Source organism: Cyprinus carpio, chromosome A11 (assembly GCF_018340385.1).
Source record: "Cyprinus carpio isolate SPL01 chromosome A11, ASM1834038v1, whole genome shotgun sequence".
Classification (NCBI taxonomy): Eukaryota; Metazoa; Chordata; class Actinopteri; order Cypriniformes; family Cyprinidae; genus Cyprinus; species Cyprinus carpio.
This window is the reverse complement of record NC_056582.1, coordinates 8,074,856-8,100,204: the sequence shown is the minus strand read 5'-3', so window position 1 is coordinate 8,100,204 and position 25,349 is coordinate 8,074,856. Positions and strand designations below refer to the sequence as shown.

The 25,349-nt window shown below is 35.0% G+C and overlaps 3 protein-coding genes and 1 long non-coding RNA gene across 5 annotated transcripts in view; 1 reads left to right on the top strand and 3 right to left on the bottom strand.

Moving 5' to 3' along the window:
• The window catches only part of LOC109069654 (arrestin domain-containing protein 2-like), an 8,225-nt gene extending 6,938 nt beyond the window's left edge, over positions 1–1,287 (bottom strand). Inside the window, exons 1-2 of the mRNA XM_019086282.2 lie at positions 1,196–1,287; positions 728–990 (exon numbers count right to left, since the gene is read on the bottom strand). Of these exons, the coding sequence (XP_018941827.1) occupies positions 728–986 (259 nt within the window). The 5' untranslated portion in view covers positions 987–990; positions 1,196–1,287. The remainder of the gene's footprint in view (positions 1–727; positions 991–1,195) is intronic.
• Positions 1–13,156, top strand: part of LOC109069663 — a 15,441-nt gene extending 2,285 nt beyond the window's left edge. Inside the window, exons 2-3 of the long non-coding RNA XR_002014258.2 lie at positions 12,732–12,802; positions 12,902–13,156. This is a non-coding gene — a long non-coding RNA (uncharacterized LOC109069663). The remainder of the gene's footprint in view (positions 1–12,731; positions 12,803–12,901) is intronic.
• Positions 2,321–6,489, bottom strand: LOC109069653. Its single transcript, XM_019086278.2, has 8 exons — positions 5,875–6,489; positions 5,693–5,796; positions 5,509–5,609; positions 5,173–5,297; positions 4,241–4,353; positions 3,967–4,156; positions 3,097–3,185; positions 2,321–2,731 (listed from the first exon to the last, which is right to left on the bottom strand). The coding sequence occupies exons 1-8, from the start codon at positions 6,356–6,358 to the stop codon at positions 2,591–2,593; spliced, it is 1,347 nt and encodes a 448-aa protein (XP_018941823.1). The 5' UTR covers positions 6,359–6,489; the 3' UTR covers positions 2,321–2,590.
• LOC122134060 (homer protein homolog 3-like) lies at positions 7,536–25,349 on the bottom strand. Of its 2 annotated transcripts, XM_019086285.2 has the most exons (10): positions 24,811–25,347; positions 21,275–21,431; positions 21,059–21,190; positions 19,626–19,733; positions 16,330–16,338; positions 13,152–13,288; positions 12,448–12,604; positions 10,098–10,208; positions 9,249–9,329; positions 7,536–8,744 (listed from the first exon to the last, which is right to left on the bottom strand). In XM_019086285.2, exons 1-10 carry the CDS (start codon positions 24,813–24,815, stop codon positions 8,559–8,561), a joined length of 1,083 nt encoding a protein of 360 aa, XP_018941830.1. In that variant the 5' UTR covers positions 24,816–25,347; the 3' UTR covers positions 7,536–8,558. The 2 variants fall into 2 exon arrangements, with proteins under 2 accessions (XP_018941830.1, XP_018941832.1); XM_019086287.2 differs by lacking the exon at positions 16,330–16,338 and having other exon boundaries at positions 24,811–25,349.

Genomic DNA, 25,349 nt, shown 5'->3' with positions numbered 1-25,349 from the left:
TATTATAATATCTATGGTGAGTTACCATTGATTTTAAGATCATAGAAAAGACCGATCAGGACTTTCTTAAAAAAATCTCATTCTGTGATGCACAGACGCATTCAGCAAAAACTATGTTTTTAAATATATTTCAAAATAAAAATAAATATTTTTATATATTTCTGGCCATTTTTTGCACATTTGTAAAAAAAAAATAAAAAATAATAACTATTATTTTAAAGCCTTTAAAATATATTTATTTTATACCATATATTTCAATCCAAAAAAATACATTCATGTCACATTTGAAGAAGAAAAAAATAATTAGTTATAACACACGTTAACAAAATCAGAAAGGAACATAGGCCTACTTTACAATGTTCCAAAAACATTACAATATTTAATTATAAATTAAGCATTATTAAATCATTAGAAATCTAGCTTTGGTCTCGAGTAGGCTATTCCATCCACATTTGCATTAGCCAGAATGTAGGCTACTGTAAGATTGTAAATGTATTTTCTTGCCTCTGAAATACATTTTGAAATTTGAAGGTTGAAACTAAATATATTTTCTATTTTTTAAATATGAAAATAGATTTCATTGAGCTTTACTGTTTACAACACACACACACACATATATATATATAGATAGATAGATAGATAGATAGATAGATAGATAGATAAGAATCTTAATTTTTGAGTGAACTCTTTAAATATCGAATGAGTTGTTAAATCCACTCAAACCCACCTCGGATAAGGTGCCGTCTCTTCCTGAAATAAGTGATCTTGGATGTGTGGTCGCTATAGACGGTGCTGACGCCGACATTGCGGTTTTCCAGCCAGTGGGCTGCAGCGACCCCTCGTCCCAGGACTCTCAGGGCTCGGACGATGATGTCCCGGTTGAGCTCCAGGATCACCACGCCGCTGATCATCTCTCCGCTGCCGTACACAGTATCCTCTGGACCGTCCAGCTCCAGAGCAAAGCGTTTGATGCTTTGGAAAGCCATAACTCTGATGCCCAAAATATAGCGTTCAAGTCATATAAATAACCAGTTAATGCATCTCTTATGATTAGAGATTATTTGTACTTATCCATACAATGGTGCAAGCGCAGTGCTCAATTGAAACATCGTTAAATCTTCAGTGTTAGCTAGTTAAAACGTTACTGAGTTACATGGGTGACATTACAGCAAGGTCAAAAAGAAGAGGAACGTACCTTCCACCTTTATAACCCACAAACTGCGAGAAAAACAGTCAACAACACAGCGAGAGTAAAAGTTAAATGCATTCTGTCTGTTTAGAGACCGCCCAATTTCGATTGTGCACCAATAGGAAGCAGACCACGCCCTTTAATGCTGTAGCCACGCCCCTTAGCGGGTGTAAATATGCCTCCGAGCAGATGCTTCGCAGTGCATAACGGGTCAGTTTTTGAACACATAGAAGAGTAGTAGCCTAATGTTGTTCAGCGATACATTTTCTTCCTATATGTAATGTAACATGGTTTATTGTTGTATTCTGCCTGGATAAAGAGGAGTCCAAACGAGTGCCCCCCCCCCCCCCCAACCCCCCAAAACAAAACAATTATATATACATATTCTTTCTATACATAATGTATAGTTTTCTGTTGTTTATTGTTGTATTTCTGCATAAAGAATAAAGGGGAGTCCAAACATTTGAGATGGGATGGAATATTTTTGTATTTTAAACCTAAAAAAAATATAAAGTTTTGGGATTTTGACTAATCAAAAATAAAGAAAATGACTGAATGAGTTAAAAATATTTAAGGTTTTGATCTATTTTCAAGGTCTCTAAACAAATAAATAATGCTGTCATTAAAACAAAAGGAGGACAACTACTAAAACTCCTACTACTCATACTTTCATCCAAATGATAATGATCAGAATATTCATAATGAAAACATTTTTTAAACTAGAAACATGCAAACGCAGAAGCACTTTCAAAATATGTTATCAAAATTCTGGACCCACCATAAACGTTTACATGATAATGACAATATTCCTAATTCCATTAACTTAATGGAACTTGTGTGTGCATAAGCACCAGTTCAAGGTTGCAACCTGTAACAGGAGTAGATGTTGTGAGTTAGACCATCACCTCATCAGACCGTCTGATAACACACAGCCTCTGGTTAAGCACAGTGCAAGTAGGACATGTTCTGTTGTCATAACACGCCTCAAAGCCTCTTATATGTTGATAAGAACTATTCACACTCGTAGTTATGGAGGTAATGATGTTATGTGCCAAATTCTGGACTTCCAACATGACATGAATTTGACAGGACATACATACACAAGTGATGCTTTGAAACATGCATGCTTTTAATATTTTAAAGTCAAAAACAATAAAGGTCTGCACTCTAAACAAATGTCCTTTTTTAAGTCTGTGTGTATTATCAGGTGTTTATCAATAAAAAAAATCAAGTCCATCAAAGAATAATAAGAACTCATAATTGCTCCTGTTTGTTATTATTGTATGCTGGAGTTGAGTTGGATTTGGTTGATTGTGCATGAATGTTGCACAGGCCTTCAGCCGAAAAAAGACATTTGTATAGAGTGCAGACCTTTTTAATGTTATGTGGATGTTTTTTAACTCAAAACGGCACATGGCTGATGTGTTGTAGAGGTGGCTTTTCCAGGGATGCCTTGCAGTAGGGTTTAGGCACAAATGCTTCATTGTGGATTGTCCTGAAGTCATGTTTGCTGTGTTGGGGCCTTATATGGCTGTCTTTAACCTAGAAAGAGATTCATTTAAGGTCAAGATCAGCTCTAAAACTTACTGTGCTCTTAAACACACATAACTTGTCTTTGAATAACTATTGTGCTCTACAACCCCTAAAAATGGGAAAACTGTTGATAATTATTTGGTAGTATCAATGCCTTATTTCGACAATATCATTTTGTGACACTTTTTAACTACTTGTCCACTAGTTATTATCACATGGTTTAACTTTGGCACCACCAGACGAGGCCCATTTCACAGCTCAAGATGATATTAAAAAAACTGACCAGTGTCTGTGTTTACTTCTGAAGGACTGGAGAATAAATAGGAAACAGGTCAGCTGGAGTTTATCTGTTGTGAAATATGTAAATATTTTACCTGCTGGAGCTGGCTAGGGCTCATTTTCTGTCTTTTACAGTTCAGGGGGACAAAATCTTTTTTCATGGTTGTAAGCATCCAATCTGGCTCTAAAAAATAAATAAATAAACAAAAGAAAATCAGAGAATAATAAATATTGCATTATTAAAACAACTACAAAATTATTGATTTTTGTTTTCCCCTTTATATTATTTTCAGAATATATTTTATTATTTTTATACATTTTATTGAATCTATGTTTTTTATTTAATTTTATTTATTTTTATTTTTTTGTCAGGTAACCAGGGTTATTATACTAAACTAAAACTAAAACCAATAAAAAAATTGTTACTTGAAATAAATGTAACTGAAATAACTGAAATAAAATATATATAAAAAACATGATCCATAATAATGACATATTATAGTTTAACATGACATATTAAAATTACTAAAACTGAATTTAAAAATTGATAAAAATTGATAAAATTAAAAAAAAAAAAAAAAAAACTAATAAAATAAATAAATAACAAAAACAACAAAATTACTAAACCTTTAACTAAAATTAACATGAAATTAGAAAAAAAAAATCTAATTCAGAATATTAACAAAAATATTTTAGTTTATTGGTAATGAAAGAAGATAATATGAAGTTATTTTATTATATTTTATTTTTATAACTTTTTATTTTAAGTGTTTTTATTCCAGTCAGAAAAACAACAACAACACTTAGTATGACTGAACCAGTGACAACATTCAGTCATTTAAAAGGTTAAGTTTAAGCAGAACAGCCGCCCATATGCTCTTTTTACACTCTAAGGGTATAATGTGAAGTAATGTGGGCAGGTTGTTTCAGGAGACTTTTCATTGTGTATATACAGGTAAAAGTACCTTGCTCAGACAGCACATGACTAGGTGGGTAGATCGGAGGCTTGGGGGGGACCACCTCTTTTGGTGGGAACTGCTCTTGTGTTGCTGTGCTATAAAAGCTTCCCGCTAGATCAGGCCTCCCAAATTCAACGCTGCTCAGAGTCCTGATACTGGCTCCATCCACATGCACTGGGAACTGTGAGCCGTTTATCTGAATGGTGAACATCTCAGTTAGAAAAGGCATGCTTTGTGTTATCTAGATTGTCAAGAAAGAGTAAGTTGCAGCAGGTCAGACCTTTGGGAAGAAGAACTGGTTTGTTGTTGACAGTCTCTGCTGGTCACCTGTGAGCGTCTCTCCTTTGAACACAGAGCTGAGAGTCGGGCATCTGCGCTCGAAGTGAACAGGGCCTGGTAAAAAACCAACAGAGTTATTAAAGTCACTGATGAATATGTCATAATTTGTTAATTTTGTGATGAATGTAAAGCAGAAGTCGAAGGCAGGTTGATGTTTGAGTCTACTTGAAATTCACAGAAGTGAATATTAAAAAATCAGGAATACTGAAATGGCACCGTCTGCTGCTCATGCTGTGCTTTTACCATAAACATGCACAAAAAGCAACAGATAAAGCCGACTTCCTGTTTATTTAGAAGAGATACCAACTTTGATTGAGTGTAAGACACAAGCAGGCCAATACAAGGTCAGAATAAAATAACAGAGAATTAAATCATTCTTAGAATTAATGTCATGATTTCAATGTTACATTTAATTAAGATATTAAATTAATGCTTTTAACTTGTTTGTAGTTTAAAAACAGCTGTACAGCATCAGGAGAAAATTACATTCTCGTATCTGTGTTATTTTAATAACACTGAAATACTATTATAGTTTTTATTAATATCTGAATCAGTTTTAATTCTTTTATATTTTACTTTTCATTTTAATTTGAGTAATTTAATTTTGTTGTTGTCATTTTGGGGATTTATATGTCTTTATAGTTATTTTTTTATTTCAGTTTCAGTTATTTTAGTATGTCAACTTTAAATAAAAGCTGAAATAATTATTTTATATAAATACACACACATATATATATTTTATTTCAGTTGACGTTTATTTCAGTGTCTTTAATGCTTTTCATTTTAGTTTTGGTTTCAGTTAACTATAATAACCCTGTCCCATATCCTGCATTAAAGAACAAAAAATACACGGTGTGCAGTTATCATATATACCACATTTGTGTGCACGGAATTCCTCAGATGAGTTTGTCGTCCATTTGTCATCAGGAACTTCCCGAAGGTTGATGGGCCGAGATTTATTTATCTTGGGAAGCAGACATTCCTTGAATTCAGCAGAGCTGTTGAAAAAAGAAATGTTTCTAATTCTCCACATGGTTTTAGTTTCTCTCATCTATGCTGCTCTCATCCTGATTAACTAACTGGAAAGTAAATGTGACCAAATGTTATTTAAAGAGCTTTCTTGTGAGGTTTTATACAATCAGACACGGTACAATATTAAAATGTGCATGTTTTTTGTTCATGCTGCTTACAGAAGCTCAATGGACACACCTGTGGTCACCTGACTGTCCGAAAGAGGTGGAATATGTTGTTTGTTTGTCCACTGTCTTTTCTCGGTCTCCCATCACCACAGATGAATACTGAATTTGTTGCTAAAATAAAAGACAAAAGGATGTTATTGAACTGCAACATTATTGGCACTCTCTGAGACCACTGCCAAATAATATAAAATTGCCTTCTCTGTCTCCGGAGGATGAGGATACCATCTGTACTGGAACTGCTCATGATAACTGGATCTGAACCGGTCCCTTCTGTCCATAATTAGACTCGATCCGACACCTGATCGATACCAAAGCATCTTATATCAACTCCTAAAAAACTAAATGTCAGTGGACAGCGTGAGTGTGCAGTACGTACCTGTTTTCGCCGATTGCTTTGCTCTGAAGATCCGGGACACTTTATGTTTGATGTAGGAAGACCTATAGGTGGGTTCAGGATATTTGTCCTCCGGCAGACTTGTCCTGACTGTAGTGGTGGGACGAATTATTTTGGCTGCACACATCGGAAGGGGCTTTAACTCAGATTGAGTGATCTCATAGTCTCCACACCTGTCCCCCGAATGCAGTTTAAAGTTGGTGCGCTGCATGTTGAGGTGGGTCAGGTTTGGCTGGACGACGGGGGCTGGTGGATGAGACGGGAAGGACAGCGCTGTCTCGGTCTGGTACTCTGCCAGGTATTTCTGGTCTCCACGCTTGAAAAGTGAAGAGACAGGCTGAAGGACAACTTCTCTTTTCGACTTGACAGTGGCATCTACTAGTTTAAAGTGGCTCTTGTTACTTGTCGCATACATGTCATCTGCGCCATCCAAAAACGGTACATTTGAGATTCTTGAGCGAAGCATCTTCACAGCTTTGTGAGCAAGTAAGACGGATTGTAAAATGCAAAAATGTGCGGTTAAAATTGCTTTAGACTTCTAATTTGTCTTCTCAGAGCGATCAGGGCAGAAGTTCGTCACTTAAATAGTAAAAAGAAAAAGAAGAAAGTATTGTGTATGATGTCATAAAGAGGCTGGTGAGATGCGCCAGTCAAACATTCCGCAAATATCATTCAAATATATACAACACGACGGTCTACATCTTCAAAATATTCTTAGTTTCATATAATACTGCAGCATTTTAATTTTTACATTATTAAGATTTCCAACATATGATCCTTTATGACCCCAAAAATCATTTTGATCCTAAATGTCCTGTGCTTAACGATTTGTCGATTAGATATTATAAACTAAGTTCTGCTTAAATTCAGCGAAAAACTGTTAGCAACACACCATTTCTTTAAAATGTTCAGTTCTCTTTCTGCATCTAGAAGCGTGAAGTAATTAGTTTTCTTTGACTCAGGATAACTTCACTCTGCAGTAGATGGCAGTATTGAGTCAGTTACAGTGGCCAATATCACACAACTTTGAAATATACAACTAGGCTATGTGTGTCTATGGTTGTTAGTTTTTTTGTTTGCAGATGCTACTTAATATTCAATATTTTAATTTATAATGCAATGATACTAAGACATTTTTGAACATGACCAATACTTTTTGGGGCCACTGTGTAACACGATGAGACCTGAATTTGTCCGAATTATTAATTATTAAACAATTAATATTATTATTACTACAAGAAAACTAACTAAAATTACATGAGATTCACTAAACCTAACTAAAACATTGGTTTTAATTTCTCACTTTTCAGGGGAGAAGAACTACCTTCATATTTTCCATCATACTTTGAAGGTCATGCATCATTTTACAGTGAAACACGATTAACAAAGAAATGTCAAAAAAGCTCCTTTGGATCCCAATTTATTCAAAACCATAGCAACAACGCTTCAAAATGAACCATAAATATTATAATTGAATATTACACCGAAACACATCAGTGCAGCAGTTTATTCCTTCATTCATTTGCACTCCATGCCATGTAACTCGACCAAATAAATACCAAAGTATAGCTATTTATAAAGTATCATAAGGGCTATCTTTAAGGGTGTTAGGATTGTGAAAGAATGGTTAAAGGACGTATACACATGAAGCAAATATGTTTATTGGGAATTCATATAAAACCAACAACAACACGCACACAATAGAAAAATAGCATATGTGCAAATGTCTTTAAGGTTATAGGGCAAATGTCCAAGCAATGTAAAATGAAACCAATAGTTAAAGTGAAAGTTAAAGGTTTTAAAAAGAGGAAAAAGTATATACTTTAAAGCTTGGTATAAAGATGCATGCTGAGGTTTTGCACACAATAGTGGTCTACAAAAAATTCTATAGTGTTTTTCCTTAAGGGTTGTTGCATTCAGAGCTAATGGAATCTGACAGTGACAATTAAATGAAAGTACTCTGCAAAACAGTTGATCCTTGCAGGAATGCATTGGATTTATAACTACCTACATATTTAGACTGCAGCAGACCAGTTAAAATAATGAATAAATGAGTTAATGGAAAAGAGAAGTAAGAGAAATATCACCTTTTGTTAGTGCTTTGTGCTTAGATTTCCCTGTTTCTCTGGTTGTCAAATGCAAAGCCCTACATTAAGCAAACGTTCTAAGGCATATAAGAGAAACTATAAGCCTTTACATCACTTAACGTCCTAACAGAGACGTGCTGGTGTCCGTAAATAGTAGATAATCTCATTCGCCAGTTCTAGTTATGTATCTAACAATAATACTGGTAAACACATCAACCGGTAGCTTGTATCCACAGAAAGTCTTATTTTAATTAGAAGACTAGTCACAACCAAATCACAGATCTTTATAACACTTTCAACTATATTGTTATCTAGTACCAATAAACAGGTCTAAAGAAGTTCTAGTCTGTTTATGATTTTCCTTTTTCTGTGCGAGAAACATCTGGTAAGTTACACCCATGGCTCTCTGGAAGCGAATGTGGAATGAATGTGTCCTAAATTCATGCTAGTCATCACCTCTCTAGTTTTCACTAGCAGCCTAGTACCGTGACGAAGCGTTGAGTTGTGCAGCTTGGGAAGATTCCAGTACTGAACGAGTTCTCTTCTACCTCATGATTAACGTGTGTCTGAGTGCAGTGGTCATTTCTCCAGGAGCTTGGCTAGGTTCTGCCGCAGGTCGCTCAAGTCGTAGATCTTGACGTCTAAAGTTTCAATGACCTTCTGCACCGCGCTCTCCGCCCTGCTCCGAGCATCCTGGGACGAAGCTAAAGCGCTCTCTGCTGTTCGCACTCGTTTATCCAACTCAGAGTTCTTCACTTCCAGGTCCTAATGCCAAGACAAATAAGACAAAACATGATCATATTTATACAACGAAGTCCAGAGCAGGGTTATTATAGTTCTCAGGGTTGCGGGACAAGAAATAGGAGACTATTGTGCGAATCTAAAGCAAGTAACAACAAAACAAAGCAGAAGGAAACAAATATAGAATTACGTAAAAAGAATTATAGAATTAAAAGAGTAGCATAATGAAAAAAGATGAGTTTTAAAGCCATAAGAACACTTTAACTTAAAACAATACAATAATGCATAAAAATAAAACATTAAATATATATATATGTATATATTTACATCATAATTTAATTTGAACTTTTTTCTAAAATAACTAAAAATTAATTAAAAAAGCAAAAACTAATAAAAATGTCAGAAAAACTTTATCTGAAAAAAAATAAAAATAAAAACTAATTCAAAATACTAATACATATATATAAATGAAACTCGTCTAAAGCTAATACTTATAATACTTATATATTTTGAGTTATGGGAATTTACCTGCATCCTTTGACAGGCCTCTTCCCTTTCTTTCTCCAGCTCACTTAAATCTGGTTTCTTGCTTCGCAGAATCTTTATTTCCTGTAATAACCATTTTTACTGTAAATACGGAATATTCTATACCAAATTTTGTACCATTTTAGAAGTACTTCTATTTTCAATGGAAATTCACTGTTATAAAAACAGACTTTAAATGGGCTGAAACATAAAATAATAATTTTGTAAACATTTCAAATGTATAGTATATAACCAGTGTCACGAATAACATACTAATTTATGTTAAAGCAACTCCATATTTTCAGATTTATGAGTATTTCTGTGCTGGCTGCCTTGTTCACAGGGGACCAGGATCACAATTTCAGTAATTAAGCACAGAAGAACTTGCAGTAATTATGCACAAAAGGTAATTGTACTCTCAGTGTCACTAACACTAATTACTTAAGTACATCATGATTATTACTGAGTCCAAAACAACACAAAAAATGCAAATATTAGCGTACATTGTGAGAAAGGCCACAGCAAATTCAGGAATATTAGGCTGCAAAAATCTATGCTAAATCCTGGTTGGACTGATACACACACACACACACACACATAAATATATATAGCTAGAAGCCACATCACAGGCTGGCACTGTATTTACATGTGTGAGTAATGTTCATACATGATTCTGTTTGTAAATAAATCTTTTATATTAAATAGACATTGATAATACAGTGTCTGTGCAGCTTACAGTGTTGAGATTATAATGGGATCGATCTAGAAGCATCCAGCGTAGACATGGTGAGTCTCAAGATGGATTCTCTTGCAGTGTCAGTTAGCACTGTTACTACATTAAACAATCTTTACCTCATCTTTAGCTCTGATAAGAGCCTCCATCTCTGCCACAGTCTGTGTTAGCTCCTCGCTGCCCATCTCACTGGAAGCAGAAACCCCGCTCTGAGCCTCCAGCTCTGCGACCTGAAACATCAAACCAACAGAACAGCTATTACAAGATCTGTCATCAAACTCAGGCCGAGCCTACTGTATAAAACCATCACAAACATGGAGAAAATCAGACAATCTTTTTAAAAACTACTTTAAAAACAAATGCAAAGTAAAAAAAACAAAACCTTGACCTTGACTTATTGGCTGCACAACACGACTACAATTTAATAGACAAAAAGTTTTTCAAATATTACCATTTGAACAAAACTGTTTCACTACTTATTTGTTTCTAAGAAATAATAATAATAAAGTACTGTGCCAAACTACTCAAGGTTTGCTTTTTAGGACATGCCATCTGTACAAAGGACTTCATATGCATAATGCATAGAATCTTAAATATTTTCATCATTATACTTAACCAAAAATTCTGAAAACTGAAAATTGTGTTTATTTCCAGATAAAATATGTAAATAAATAATTTTCAATATAATCTCAGGGTTTTGGAAAACAAAACACAAAGCAAAGAAAGCAAAACAAAACAAAGCAAAATAAAATGAAACAAAACAAAGCAAAGCAAAGAAAAACAAAAAACAAAACAAAACAAAAAGCAAAGCAAAACAAAGAAAAACAAAACAAAACAAAGCAAAACAAAGCAAAATAAAATGAAACAAAACAAAACAACAAAATAAAACAAAGAAAAGCAAAGCAAAGCAAAACAAAGCAAAGAAAAACAAAGAAAAACAAAACAAAGAAAAACAAAGCAAAGCAAAACAAAGAAAAACAAAACAAAGCAAAGCAAAGCAAAATAAAATGAAACAAAACAGAACAAAATAAACCAAAGCAAAGCAAAGCAAAACAAAACAAAACAACACAAATCAAAGCAAAAAACAACAACGAAATAACCCACTATCCTGTTTGCTATTCTTTTACTTTCCACACAGTCATGGTTTCTGTGATTTAGCATCACGTCTCAGATGTCGTTTACTGAGGAAAGTAAAGCAGGCCATCACTGCACTGGAGCTTTTAGCGCTGTCACAACTCAGAGCCATTTTCTCAGTTTGTGTTAGTGAGAAACTTAGCGGTCTCATTTTCCCTGCGGTCATTTGTCTTTCCTCTGTTCCAGACAATGAAGGCGTATTGTCTTTTCCTATAAATATCCCTCTGCACTCTCTCTGAAGACCTGAACTATATACGTCACCTGGTTGATGCTTGCTTCAGTAGACCTTCAGAGTGTTGTGGAACCCTTTATGTATGATTATGTAAAAACAATGAAGAGTCCCGAAAGGAAAATATTCTGTTTGCTTGAGCAACTGCTAAAACAAATTGTTAACACATGAGAACATCTAAAATGTGGATGTTATCCTTATGTGGTCCTCAAAAAGCAGCAGTGTGGAAAAATAGTTTCATCTGGAGCCACTTCTATCATCTCCCAATTAATCCTAATTGTTTTATATCGTGAAAGTTATCTGAAATATTATGTTTAATGCAAATTAGGGATTAACTGATTAAATATGCAGTAATTTGCATACATTTCCAGAACAAAAAATATGAACATTGAATAAGCCCATGTTCAAAATTCTTGCTTTATTTTGCTGACATCTTAGATAATTTTTACCGAGGGAATTTTTAGATATCTCTTTTTATCACTCCATAAATTAGAAAATTCTGTAAACAGCCAGGAACAAAAAAAATGTAAAATTAAATAAATAAATCATCATGACACAGTTCACATGCATAACTCGAAATCTTACAATTCTGAAATCTGAAAATTCTGTTTATTTCCAGGTTCAAAAAAAGTTAGATATTAAATTTCTATTTATTCAATTTCAATGTATTTTTTACTTATCTTAACATTTAATTTTTAGAATCTAAATAGAAATCAAGCGGGAATGTTTGGAGAATGTAAGTGCTACTAAAGTGGAGATTTCTGGCTCAAACTGTACTGCACCTAAAATCTACAGATGTAAATAGATAAAGAATAATAAAATAAACACTCACATGTGTTTTTGGAAGCTTTCTGAAGGAAGACAAGTTATAGAAGCAAAATAACCTAAAATCTCTGCAGTGCCTGAAAAAACTATGGTTTTGCCTGCACTCCTAAAAACAAAGGATCTTCAGATTCTTTACATTAAGAACAAAATGATTCTTTTAAATGTTCTTTGAAAGGTATTTTGGCAAACCTAAAATTGTTCTTCATTGGCATCACAAAAATTAATCACTGCTTTAATTTTAAGAGGCTGTAGTCTCTTTTACTGGCCTCGTCGTTCCTCACCTGCTCTCGTAGGCGATCTGTTTCTTCCTGATACTCGGCTAATAGTTTTTTCCATTGGTCAATGCTGCTGTTAGCTTCATGAAGAGCAGCTACCAGCTTAGTGTTGCTGTCCCGAAGAGAAAACAGCTCAGCATCTGAGTTTCTCTCGCATATCGACCTGTGAACAAACCAACATCTGGGTTTCAATTATACTCTGGCAAAGACAAATTTCACTGGAGAATTTTACTCCAACGGCAGCAGATGTTAAACGCAGTTTTGAAATGTAATTTTTTTGTATATTTTAGAACAAGTAAATCAATAACAGACTGTGGGCTAAAGATCACGGATGTTACCAGCCAGGTTTCAGATTTAAAGGGTGAGCATGTTTTAACAGCTTCTTTAATCTCATCTTATTTTGTAAGTAAGCCATCTGCAGACTGGCTTCCTGAACACTGTCTCTTTGTGATGTTTTCAGGGTTGCGCTTGTATGGTGAAGTACTTCATGCTTGAATCCGTAAAACTTTTGACGTTAAACTCACTGCTAATTACCCCAGAAAACTACTGAGGAGGAAAAGTACGTCAGGCGGCTTGATTCGCTTCATGTGCATCTGAGCGAGCCACTGATGAAATCCATCAAACAATTGAAATTTTAAACAGTTTGTCTCCAAGAAATTAATTATCGTGTATGAGACTCGACGGGTATCAGGGAGATCTAAATGTTTTACCCTTCAGAAAGCATCTTCCTCATCTGTTCTTTCTCCGTGGATTCCTCCATATCAGCACTCTTGCTGCGAAACAACTTGTCCTCACTGGAGCCATTGACACCAAGCACTGGAGGAGACTGACGGTCCTCAGACAGCACCTGGATTATAAACACATGATAGACAATATTAAGACTTTTGCATGTTTTTAAAGTCTGCATTTGTGTGCTCAAAAATATAGTAAAAAAACACTAATATTGTAAAATAGTATTACAGTTGAAAAGAAATATTTTCTATTGTAATATATTTTAAAATGTAATTTATTCCTGTGATGCAAAGCTGAATTTTCAGTATCATTACTCCAGTTTTCAGTGTCACATGATTCATTCTAGTTTGCTGCTCAAAAAACTTTTCTTATTATTATCAGTGTTGCTGCTGGATAGTTATGATGAAACAATAATATGTTGTATGTGTTTTTAATAGAAACTAATGTTTTTATTGAGCAAATATGTATTGAATTGATCGAAAGTGAGAGTAAAACATTTATAATGTTACAAAGGATTCTATTTGACATTGATAATAATAAGAACCATTATTAATAACGGAGCACCAATAATAATTGAGCATTAAATCAGCATATCAGAATGATTTCTGAAGGATCATGTGACACTGAAGAGTGGAGTAACGATGCTGAAAATTCAGCTTTGGAATTCCAGTTTTTCACATAGAAAACATTTCTTTTAAGTTGTAATAATATTTCATAATATTATAGTTTTTAATGTATTTTGATTAAATGAATGCAGCCTTGGGGAGCATAAGAGACTTGTTTCAACAACATTAAAAAAATCATAACGACTTTCAGTATATATCTCCACCATAACATATAAATTACAACCAGTTTTCATAATTTTAAGTGTTTATGCAATATTCTTAAATGGCGCCATTGATTTGGTGTTTACAGGAAATGTCCACATTTAAAATGAAAGACAGTCCCAGTGAGCACACATTTTCTATCCCATGTTTCAACAAAAAAGAACTTCTTTAAAAAGCACATTCTCAGTCTGTTTGTTTGATGAAGAAACACTTGAGCAGTCTGCACATGTGACTAAACAGGGCACGAGGCAACATATGGCACTGTTCTGTGACTGAGATTTGAAAGGACATCGGTTTACTTCAGCCTGCTGTTCAAGCAGACTTGAGAAAACCAGAACAGTACTTCTGAAAGAACTCGGCTCTTCTGCTTTTACTGTATAGCAGCAAATGCAGCCTTGGCATTTCAAACATGGACAGTGTTTCTGTGCAGCAATACACACTTGCTCTTGTATAAAGCTTGTATAATTCATCAATCCCAAACTCAGCGTTCCCCAGAGGAAGACGTTCTATTTCTAATCCGACCATCAAGGCCGATGACTTGTGTGCCTTCTCTATAGCAGTACGTGGCAGACGTAGAGAACTTGAGATGGAGCTTTCCGTGTGTTTAATATATTTAGAGAGGAATCAAAGATAAGAGATCTCAACTGCATCGTCAACGGCTCGGGAGCTCCATTCCTTCAATAATGCATCTTGCAGATTTCTACATTTTTAATGAGGCATTACAGATTTCCAGAATATTCCTCTCTTATCATGAGCCAATGTCAAACCATAGAAGAATGATACTGGAGTTTAGCAACACTATTAGAAAGAGCTCAGATTAAACCACCTCAATCTTCCCCCAGATATCATTCGAGACTCATGCTTGATGTGCGCTACTGAAACAGGAAGTTGGAGCGGGACACGATGAAGAGCTCATCTTTTTCTTTATTTTTTATAAATGACTTATTTTTTTCTTTTTTAATTGTAGATGAAATCAGTCTAGTTAGTGGAGGAGATATTAGTGGCAGTAGAGCTATTTTAGTACTCTTTTATATTTTAATATTATTAGCTGGAGTCGGACATGAAGAAGGACTCATCCTATTGATTTTTTTTAATGATTTAAATTTGTTTTAAATTGACAGTTTTTATTTTAATTTTAGTTTAAGTTTCTATTGAAACAGCCAATAGTTTAGCCAGTTTAGTTTAGTTCGATGGAGAAGGTATTAGTGGGAAACCTTATTTATTTAATTTTATTTATTTATTTTTTTTAGTGCTGGGCAACGATTAATCGTGATTAATCACATCCAAAATAAATGTTTTTGTTTATATAGTATATATGTGTGTGTGTGTGTAATATATATATTTATTATGTATATATAAATACACACACATGCATGCTTATATTTTAGAAAAATATATTGTGTTTATATATTAAATACATTTATAAATAATATAAATTATATGCACATAAATATATACATTGAAATAAATGTAAATATTTTTAAAATATATAATGATGTGTATGTACTTATATATACATAATAAATATACACAGTACACACACACATATACTATATAAACAAAAACATTTATTTTGGATGTGATTAATCACGATTAATTTGTATCATTATTTTTATACTATTATAGTATTTATTAATTTTTCAGTTTTCATTTTTTTTATATTTTCTTATATGTTTATAAATATATATATATATATATATATATATATATATTTCTTCGTTTAAGTTTTTGTAATTTTGTTATGTGCTTTTGTCATGTTTATTAGTTTTGTTTAATGTTAGTTGCAAACGCAACATTTCTTAAAAGTTTTAAGTTAAAATTTTTCATCTAATATTACCAATTTATTTCACCTTTATTTCATTTAACAAAAACAACAACAACAACGCTGAGTGGGAGGGACTTTATTATTCTTGACAGCATTTGATCGCACACTATTTTGAATATGGCCCTGAGTTCAAGATGATCGACATCAATAAATATTTTAAATAAATCTTTATATTTACCCAAGAAAAAAAAGACCGTCTTAAATGTGCCAAAGATAACAGTCATTTTAATTTTGTTGATATTTTATTTGTACACTTGCATACAGATGGCACCAAAAAAGCCACAAAACTCCCAATTCTGATTCCATAAGGTTTGTATAAATGGCTTTTGTACAAACTGGGACAAAAGCAGGAATATGTCATCCTGCATGAGTGTGTTTCATATCCAGGGCTTCCTGCGGGATTTGAGTAACTCTGTGACAATAGCGAATGGTGTCAGCTGCACAGGAGACACAGGTGTGACATTGTATGTGGAAACAGATGTAGATGGCAGATTGACAGCTTACCTGAGACAGCTGAGAGAGAGACAATCCCATCACCACAGAAGAGACGTGAAAAGAAAGAAGACACAAGCATTTCATGATTTACTATTACTGTCACTCATACTTAAAGAGTTTGACCAAAAACATCAGTGTGGCAAGTGTTGCACAGGCAAGTTCACACACTTTCTTGCAAAAGATTCAAACCTGTGACAAAACAGACCCACTAAAAACCGTTTTTGATGTACAGGAGACATTGCTTGATGTTTCACTATTAAAATAGCAGTTACATAAACATAATACAGGATTTGGACAGAAAGCTCTCAGAAGCAGACACAGATATAGATTGAGTGACCAAAGAGCACATCTCTCTGTTTGACTTATTTCTACACCTCCGTTCTTCCCCCATCGCCCCTAGATTCACTAAAGACCCCAACACACTTTATCAATTAATAAGGGCAGCATTATTCAGCACACACTGTTGCGGTTTTGAACTCTGAACACTCAGGTTTGATTAAATAATGAATAGCTCTCAGTCTGTTTCATTCGCTCTAGAGAGGCACGTTTGAACGCTAAGAGCTCATGGGACGAAAAACCTGTCATGACCATTAAACCACTACAGAATACTGTATATGGCCACACAACACTTAGAGCATTTTACAGCACTATTAAATGGTAAGCTTGTCGACCAGCCTTGTTTTGTTACAGTGTTGAGAAGTAAATTAGCAATTTGTCTTTTTTTTCTGTTTGACCTTTTTTTTTATTATTAAAACACCATCTTGCTGGCAGTAAGCTACCCCTTTAACCCTGAAGTGTCCTTAGAAAACAAAAAATGTCCATGTCAATAAATTGACCTCATCAATATTTTTTCCACTTTCACTGACATAGATTTTTTTTTTTACCAACATCAGTCCTTATCATAACTACTTGTAAAAATCATTTAAAGGGATAGTTCACCCAAAATTGAAAACTACCCCATGATTTACTCCCCCTCAAGCCATCATAGATGTATATGACTTTCTTCTTTCAGACGAATACAATCAGCGTTATATTTAAAAATGTCCTGGCTCTTCCGAGCTTTACAATGGCAGTGATGGGTGTTGATATTTTGAAGTTCAATAAAGTGCATCCATCCAACATAAAAAAGTACTCCACACTGCTCCAGGGTTAATAAATGCTTTCTGAAGTGAAGCAATGCATTTGTGTAAGAAAAATATCCATATTTAAAACTTCATAAACCGCAAAGTCGTACGTGTGTTCACGAGAGAGTGGCGTTCCAGTGGATGATGTATTCATTTACGGGTGAACTATCCCTTTAAATGCCAGGTTGTTAACAAAATACCACTGTTGTTATTTTAATTATTAAAGGGGTGCTATTATGCTTTTTCACCTTTTCATCTTTAGTTAGTCTGTAATGTTGCTGTTTGAGCAGAAAAAAGATCTGCAAAGGTACAAAGCTCAAAGTCCACTTCAAAAGGAGATATTTTATTTAACAGAAATCACTTTTCAAAAACTACAATGAATGACTCGTTTGGACTACAGTGTATATTTTCCGGGATTTGTGATATCACAAAGATCGACGAATGGGACGAGACCTGGTTGAGCTGCACTAGAGAAGGCAACGAGTGTTATCACTATGTCGGGCTTTCATTTGATGCAGGAACTATTCGAGCCATTCATGTCAGACTGGGGAGAGGGGTGTTGTAATAATGTAAAATATGTGAAAAATAATGTGTTCTTCGAACAACCTAGTAAGAGAGCCTGTTCTAGTACACCCCCAAAACAAAAACAAGACTTTGTAAAAGAGCATAATAGGACCCCTTAAAAAAAAAAACATAAAACATAATTTGTAGAATTCACAAAATGTAGAATTCCAATTTTTTAAAAATTCAAGGTTGCAGACGGAATAAAAACGTATGAAAAAAGAATGCATGATTTTATGCTTAAATGGCACTGCAATTTTAATTGGTTTCATTGGGGACATTTTTTGCCTTAAAGTCCTGTGTGTAACTATTTATTGTACCAAGGGTAAGCCTGAAAGCAAATGATGGAGAAATTTTAAAATTCCATTTAAAAAAAATACATTTTTGGTAAAAATTAATGTTTTTTTTTTTTCATTAACCCACCCAAAATTATCAACAACAACAAAAAAAATAATAATTTAAAAAGACAAAATTTGTCTCTAAGGATGCACAAGGGTCAAACATTTTGGATTGTAAGATTATTTTAATGAAAATGAAGCTTATTTTTCCTCAAAATACTCAATCCCATATAGTTTCCAGACTAGAGATGTGCAACAGCAATCGAGTACTCGAGTACTTGACCGTGACAGCTACGATCGATCATGTAAACAATGATCAAAATGTAGTTTTTTTCTACTGATTGCTGATTGGTTATTGCAGCACTTTGGGTGGCGCCCTGAGCTCTGATTATTTAGCTTGTTACAGCATGCATCAAAAGACGTGAGAAGAGAGAGAATGGCCTCGAAGTCACATAGTGATGTCTGGCTTCACTTTGACAAGATAGATTTGAGATATCAACATTTATGAACATGCTGAATGCGCTGCAGTTAACTCAATTCTATTCCATTTAAACCAGCATAAATACATAACATTTAAATGTAATATAATGTAACAATTTCCGATTTACTTCTTTTGATATGTTGATGAAATCTCACCTGGGCATGTTTTTGACTAAATAAATACGCAGCACAGCTCATGGCAAACAAGTCAAACTGGAATGAGCGGTTTAATCAAAGAATACATATTATATAAAGCAATGTCCTAATCTGATGTGGAAGTAGACTCTCAGGCTGCTATAATGGGCATGATAATTAAGGGATGAGTGTGTCACAAATGGTGAATGAAAAAGGTTAGCCAACTGTAAAGTTAAATTAACAAGTCTTTTGTATTCCCCGGTTGACCGCATAGAGTTACATAACTCTACACGGGCTCCAACCAGTGTATCTGTGTCACCTCCTGGCATGCGAGGACATGCTTTGTGACTCACACACACTTCTTAAGAATTCAGAAAGACAATAAACACAGTGGAGCACTTCTCTTGTGGGACTGGTATTAAAATGGATACGTTGTACCATGTGTTAGGTATCATATCACTAGAGGCCTGATGATCCTCTGCGCTATTGTAAGAGCGGCTAATAGTGATGGAATGAAATGCTCTGGCATGTTATCTGAATCGAACAGCTGAGATAGTATAACATGAGTTGTTACATGTCTAAATTTTAATCATTATGCATAATGCTAGTGTGTTGTTTTCAGTCACAATTCTAAAAGGTTTAGCTGAAGTTTTAATACTGTGTTTACCTGTGGAGAAGAGATGTTTAGGCCAGGACTCAACAGCTCAAACTTCTCCTGTGATTTATCCCGGACGAGTCGTGCAGCCTCCTTAAACTCTTTAAACTGCTCTGAGAACTGCACAGACAATTACAGAGACATAACTAAAACCTCCATAGTAGCTTCATCAAATCTTTTTAACAAATGTATAGACATAAGTTACAAGAGGCCATGATATATTATGAATAAAGATGCGGCTAAAGGTCACTGTTAACTCTGCCGTGCAGTGGAGCCCTATATATCTCTTTTAAAATGTCACTAGTCATTACATAATCAATACATATACATTACACCTGTTATGGGTCAATTAGAGCTGTTGGAAATACTGGTTAACCTAGAATATTTCTAATTTCTTATGACAATTTCACATTTAGGATTTAAGTTTTGATACTATGAGGTATTGTGCATGCAAAATGTTTATTACAATTATGGTGTTTGCGGGTCAGTTTGACCCTCACAGGTTAGCGGCAGCTGCGCTGACCCAACATAAATAAAAATAGAATTGATGTATTTTGATATATAAGGTTCTTAGCTACCTTTTGAGGTTATTTACATTCATACATTTGGCAGACACTTGTATCTGAAGAAATGTACACTGCATTAAAGGTCTAAATTTTTATCAGTTCACGGTATCTTGGCATCGCTAGCACTACTGCTCTACTGCTTGAGCTTCATGAAAGCGTACAAGTTTAAAATAAATGGTACATTTTAAAACAGTTTAAAAAAAAGTTTTAAAAATTTTAAAAATGAAAAAGTAAATATTTTTACATTTGTAATGAAAAATAGTTACAACTGTTTATAATATTCATATTTTTAATATAGAAAAGTTTAAAAATTATGGTTGTTTAATTGAAGTAGTAATTTTTAAAAATGTGTGTGCTTTTTGCATTCTAATAAATTCAATAATTTTGCCTGTAAAAGTCTCGTTTCTCTTTATCAAAGACACACATATTTTTAAACATTTTTAATGCGCCTCTAAACTTTTTGAAGGGACTCACATTTTTCAAAAGTAATTAAATCTATAAATATCAAACCACTTTTTAGTTTGTTAAACCATTTATTTCACAATTTACATTGATTGGCTTAACCCACAACATTCCTTAAAGCTTAAATTCACCCAAAAATGACAATTTTGCCATTACTCAAACATTCCAAACCTTCATGTATTTCTTTCTTCTTCTGAACACAAAACAAGATATTTTGAGGAATGTGGGAAACAAACAGTTGACGGTAGCCATTGACTTCCACAGTAACTGTTTGGTTACCAACATTCTTCACATAATATTTTTTTTGTGCACAACAGAAGATTGAAACTCACAGAGGTTTAAAACAACATGACGGTAAGTAAATGATGACAGTTTTCATTTTCATTTTAATAAAACCGTGCTATAATTTGCATTTACCTGCTGAAGCTGCTGCTCAGTGGCAAACCCAAGGCCGTACACTGTGTTGGCCCTACTGTCCGCCCACTGGCCAAACTTCTGTGACGTTTTCGTGAAGGTCATATTAGGTGTAATGGTGCTGTTGATAATCGCCTGCATAAGAGCAAAACACAAAAATACCACCATTAAATAGCATCACGGCACAAATAACAAAAATTAGCATTAGTTGTCTCTCACCTTAGTGCCCCCTACACTGATAATGCGATACACGCTCCTGCCGGCATCATAGAAGAAGGAGACGGTGACGGCGTGTTTGCTGGCTGGAATCCAATTTCGTTTAGTGGCCGGGTCAATTTGGAAGACGTGTGCCTTCAAGCTGAATACTGGCTGCTCCCTTCCGAGAGAAAAAAATATATATATCTATATATTCATAACATACTCTTCATTATTTAATTCTCCATTAGGATGCCATCAGACACATTATTCTTGGGCTGATGTAGGTTGTGACGGGAGTGAGAAGCATCCAATGCAAGGTCAAGTGTGGGACATCAGAGCCAGATCTGATTATGAAGGGGCACGCCCGGCCTGGACTGTCTGACACAACACCTCATCCTCTTATCACCAAATCAACATGTGATGATTATGGACGGATTAATCAAAGATATATTTCTGATCTATGAGAATGGCTCAGACTCCAGACTGTTCAACGCTGCTAGCAAACAAACACTTGGGGCAGACACATGAATCGATTAATTTTCTAAAGGACTATCTAATAAAGTGTTTTTTTTTTACCAAATGTTGGACCCCATTGACTTTCATTGTATGGAACATTTCCTAAAATGTTCGGTGCCCTCTTGATCTGCTCCTGCCAGCCAGAATCCCACTGCTAGAAAGTAAGAGGCTGATGCTAATGACAAGTCAGTGAGTAATTTCAGATTAAGAGGAGATTCATATCAGCCCTGTCCACACAGTACTGAAGGTCACACCTGTGTCATCAGTGTTGTAGCTCCATAGCAAACTCTGGCTCCATCAATCTTTCCTGATTTAAACCTCCAGAGGCCAAAGAGACAGTCTGGTAATGCTTAATCACTCTGGCATTCTGGGAAGGTTATCTAGGACAGAACACCTCCGGAAAAAGCGGTGCAGGTGCGCCATGTAGAAACTGTTTATAAAGCACTTCTGTTGCACAGTAGGATATATAAAAAGGTCTCTTCTCCAACTTCTACAGTAATTTCTCGCCGCAGCCAAGGTCTTCATTCAGAGACTGAGCCTCCTGGATAGTTCCCAAGACTCTTTACAGCATCTTTTTATACCTCTAAGATGAAGAACCCAATCAAATCCTGCAAGTACTGAAACTAAGAACAGCAGACCACAAAATAAACAGGACAGGAAAGAGACAAGTCTTTCTGTCAAGGAGAAGTCACCTGCTGGGTAATAGCATGCTGTTCTAAAATTTCACATCTGATTTATGTGATCCTCTGACCCAATCGCCAGGAAATCTCCAATAACAGCAAATGTATTTACAGAGTGCCATTCGAGCCCATCTGAGAACGGTTCATCTGTTGATTTTTCTCGGCTGCACAGAAAGCGTCATATCACAAGGTGACCTATGAGCTCTCTATATAACGTAGCATATGAGGTCAAACAAGACTGCATTGCAAGACTTTTACTGCAAGATACTGGGAAAGATAAGTAAACAATACAATTGTATTTCTCAATTTTCACACAAATCTTCACACGTCTCACCCAAGTTATATTTTCTATATAAGAAAATATTATCAAGCAAATATTTTTCTTTAATTTATGAGAAATGGGTTTCAATCAGTCAAAAATCAACATTTTGTCCCAAATAAAGTAGCCCCCATGTGTGACAGCTTAATTTAGGCTAAATTTGCAACCCTATTACTCATTCTGCCATTGCTTTTTTTGTAATTGCATGCATATTTTCTATTTAATGTAGGTAATGCTTATTGCTATAGTTTACCACATTTTGGTAACAGGGTTGCAAAAATCGCTAACCACACAGAAAATGAATAGAAAATAAAAGTAGTGACATAGCATTCCTTCCAAAAAGTGACGTACATCTGAATAAACAGAGTATTGAAAATTTGGGCGTTTATTGCTACAATTTCCCACATTTTAACAGGGTTGGAAAATCTGCAAAGCGCATAGAAAATTAATAGAAAATAAAAGTCTCAATGAAACAGAAGTAGTGACAGATAATTCCTTCCGTATTGTGAAGTATTTCCAAGTAAATTGGATTATTGAGAAAAAAAAATGCAGAGCAAGTACTTGGTTTTATCCATAGGTTGTTGAGATTTTACCAGAATCTAAAATCATATTAAGATATCTTTAATACTTCTTGAGTAACAGGCATGCAGACTAAAGAAAAAAAGGACATTTTTGGCACTCAGACATGCATGTTCTATGCAATTTGTCTTGATAGAATGAAACAAGATATATTTCTAATATCTCCTTTAATACAATAAGTATCAGCTGTACGCAAAGTGACCAATTTTTATTTTTCGACGACTGAAAATGTGTAATATTCAAAAATCTGGACATGAAGCCACTTTGGGATCCCCATATCTCTGCGACTGGACTATACAGGGCCTTGAAAATAAAGATTGAAAAAGAAAAGTTTAATCTAAGATAACTTTACTACTTCTTGAGTTGCATGCACACAACTTTAGAAAAATAATACATATGACACTCCGACAGATATGTTCTATGCAATTCTATGCAATTATTTTGATAGAGAGAAGATACAACAATCTATTCTCAACAATATTTGCTCTTCAGATATTGCTCTTAAAAAGATAAAAGTATCATCTCTGAATGCAAAGTGACCAACATTTGATATTTGACCACTGAAAATGTGTACAGTTTAACAGTTTACTCCTGTAACCATATTGAGAGCACTATATATCTGGAAATGAACCATGCAGAGTCTTAAAAATTAAAATGCCAAAAAGTTGCCAAGACCCAAAATCTAAAAGGGCATTAAGATATCTTTCTTGAGTTACAGGCATGCAAACTTTGGAGAAAAATCTTGAAAAGTGCTTTTTCCCATTTTTGAATAATCACCACTGACGTATAACTCAACAAAGACTTCTAAAGTCAACTTATTTTACTAACACACCTAATAATCTCTGTGTAAAAATAATATAATAACACTCAAACACTCAAAAATAATATAATAGCACAATAATATAATAGCACAGTCTTTCTGAAGTCGTTTTCACCCTCTTGTAATTTGGCTCCGAATCTCGCCCCTCTACAAAACACTGGATCACTCAGTAATCATACCACCAAGACATTTCATATCTTTGCTTTCATCACTATACATGTTTATCTTTCTTCAGAAAAAAATACTGACAGTAACGTTACTCAAACCTGGAGCCGGGGGCCTCTGGTTGAGTTGACACGGGATGACCCTGTGGAGAAATCCTTCTCATAAACAGAGCTGAGAGATAAAGAGACTCGAAATCCATTGAGCTGCATAACTGTGGCTTTTCTTGGGGCATGACTTTAGACATTTTCTGCTGGCTCGGAAAGGGCAATGGTGACTACACAGGAGATTTTGAAACCCAGCAGGAATGTTTGCTCGCGTTCGCCTTTTCCAAACGTACTTACACCGTCCAGAAAACACTGATCCGGACTAAAGTTAGACTGAATGTGCAGCTGTCGCACACTAGTAAGTGTTAACTCTAAGTGTACACAGAGAGGTTATCGTGCGCTGTTCATCTGTAGTAAAAGGAGAGTGAACTCACCCCATTTTCACAGAAGTAGCGTTAAATCAGCGAATTTCAGCCAGTTTTCTTTCCCAGCTGATCCACGTCGGCTCGGTTTCGGAGCGGTCTGTCGGGTTTATATGTCGATGACCGCACAGCAACCTAAGTGTCAAAACAGTTGTTGTGCTTTATTTGCTCCGTTATGGAGCGTTTTTATGGAAGCGGAGCTCTCCTTTGTCTCGTGTCTCTGTTTGCTCTCGATTTCTCGTCCTCATAGTCCTGTTAGTTCTCCTCCATCGGTCTCGCTGTTTCCACGCGACTGAAAAGCACGAAGTAAGCGTGCACTTCTGCTGTTAGGTTCCGTGGAGCCCTCATAGTCACATTTCTCAAGTAATCCGCTCCCTCTGAATACTACAGCGTTCACTCATGTTGACCTACCCCACTGCTTCAGGATAATGTAATCTGTTGCCCTCTGCTGGCCACGGGACGCTGGAGACACTGGAGACACTGGAGAGACTGGGCTCATAGAGTATCTATTTCTTAAATGTATTCATAGTGATGTGTGATATCAAGCCTGT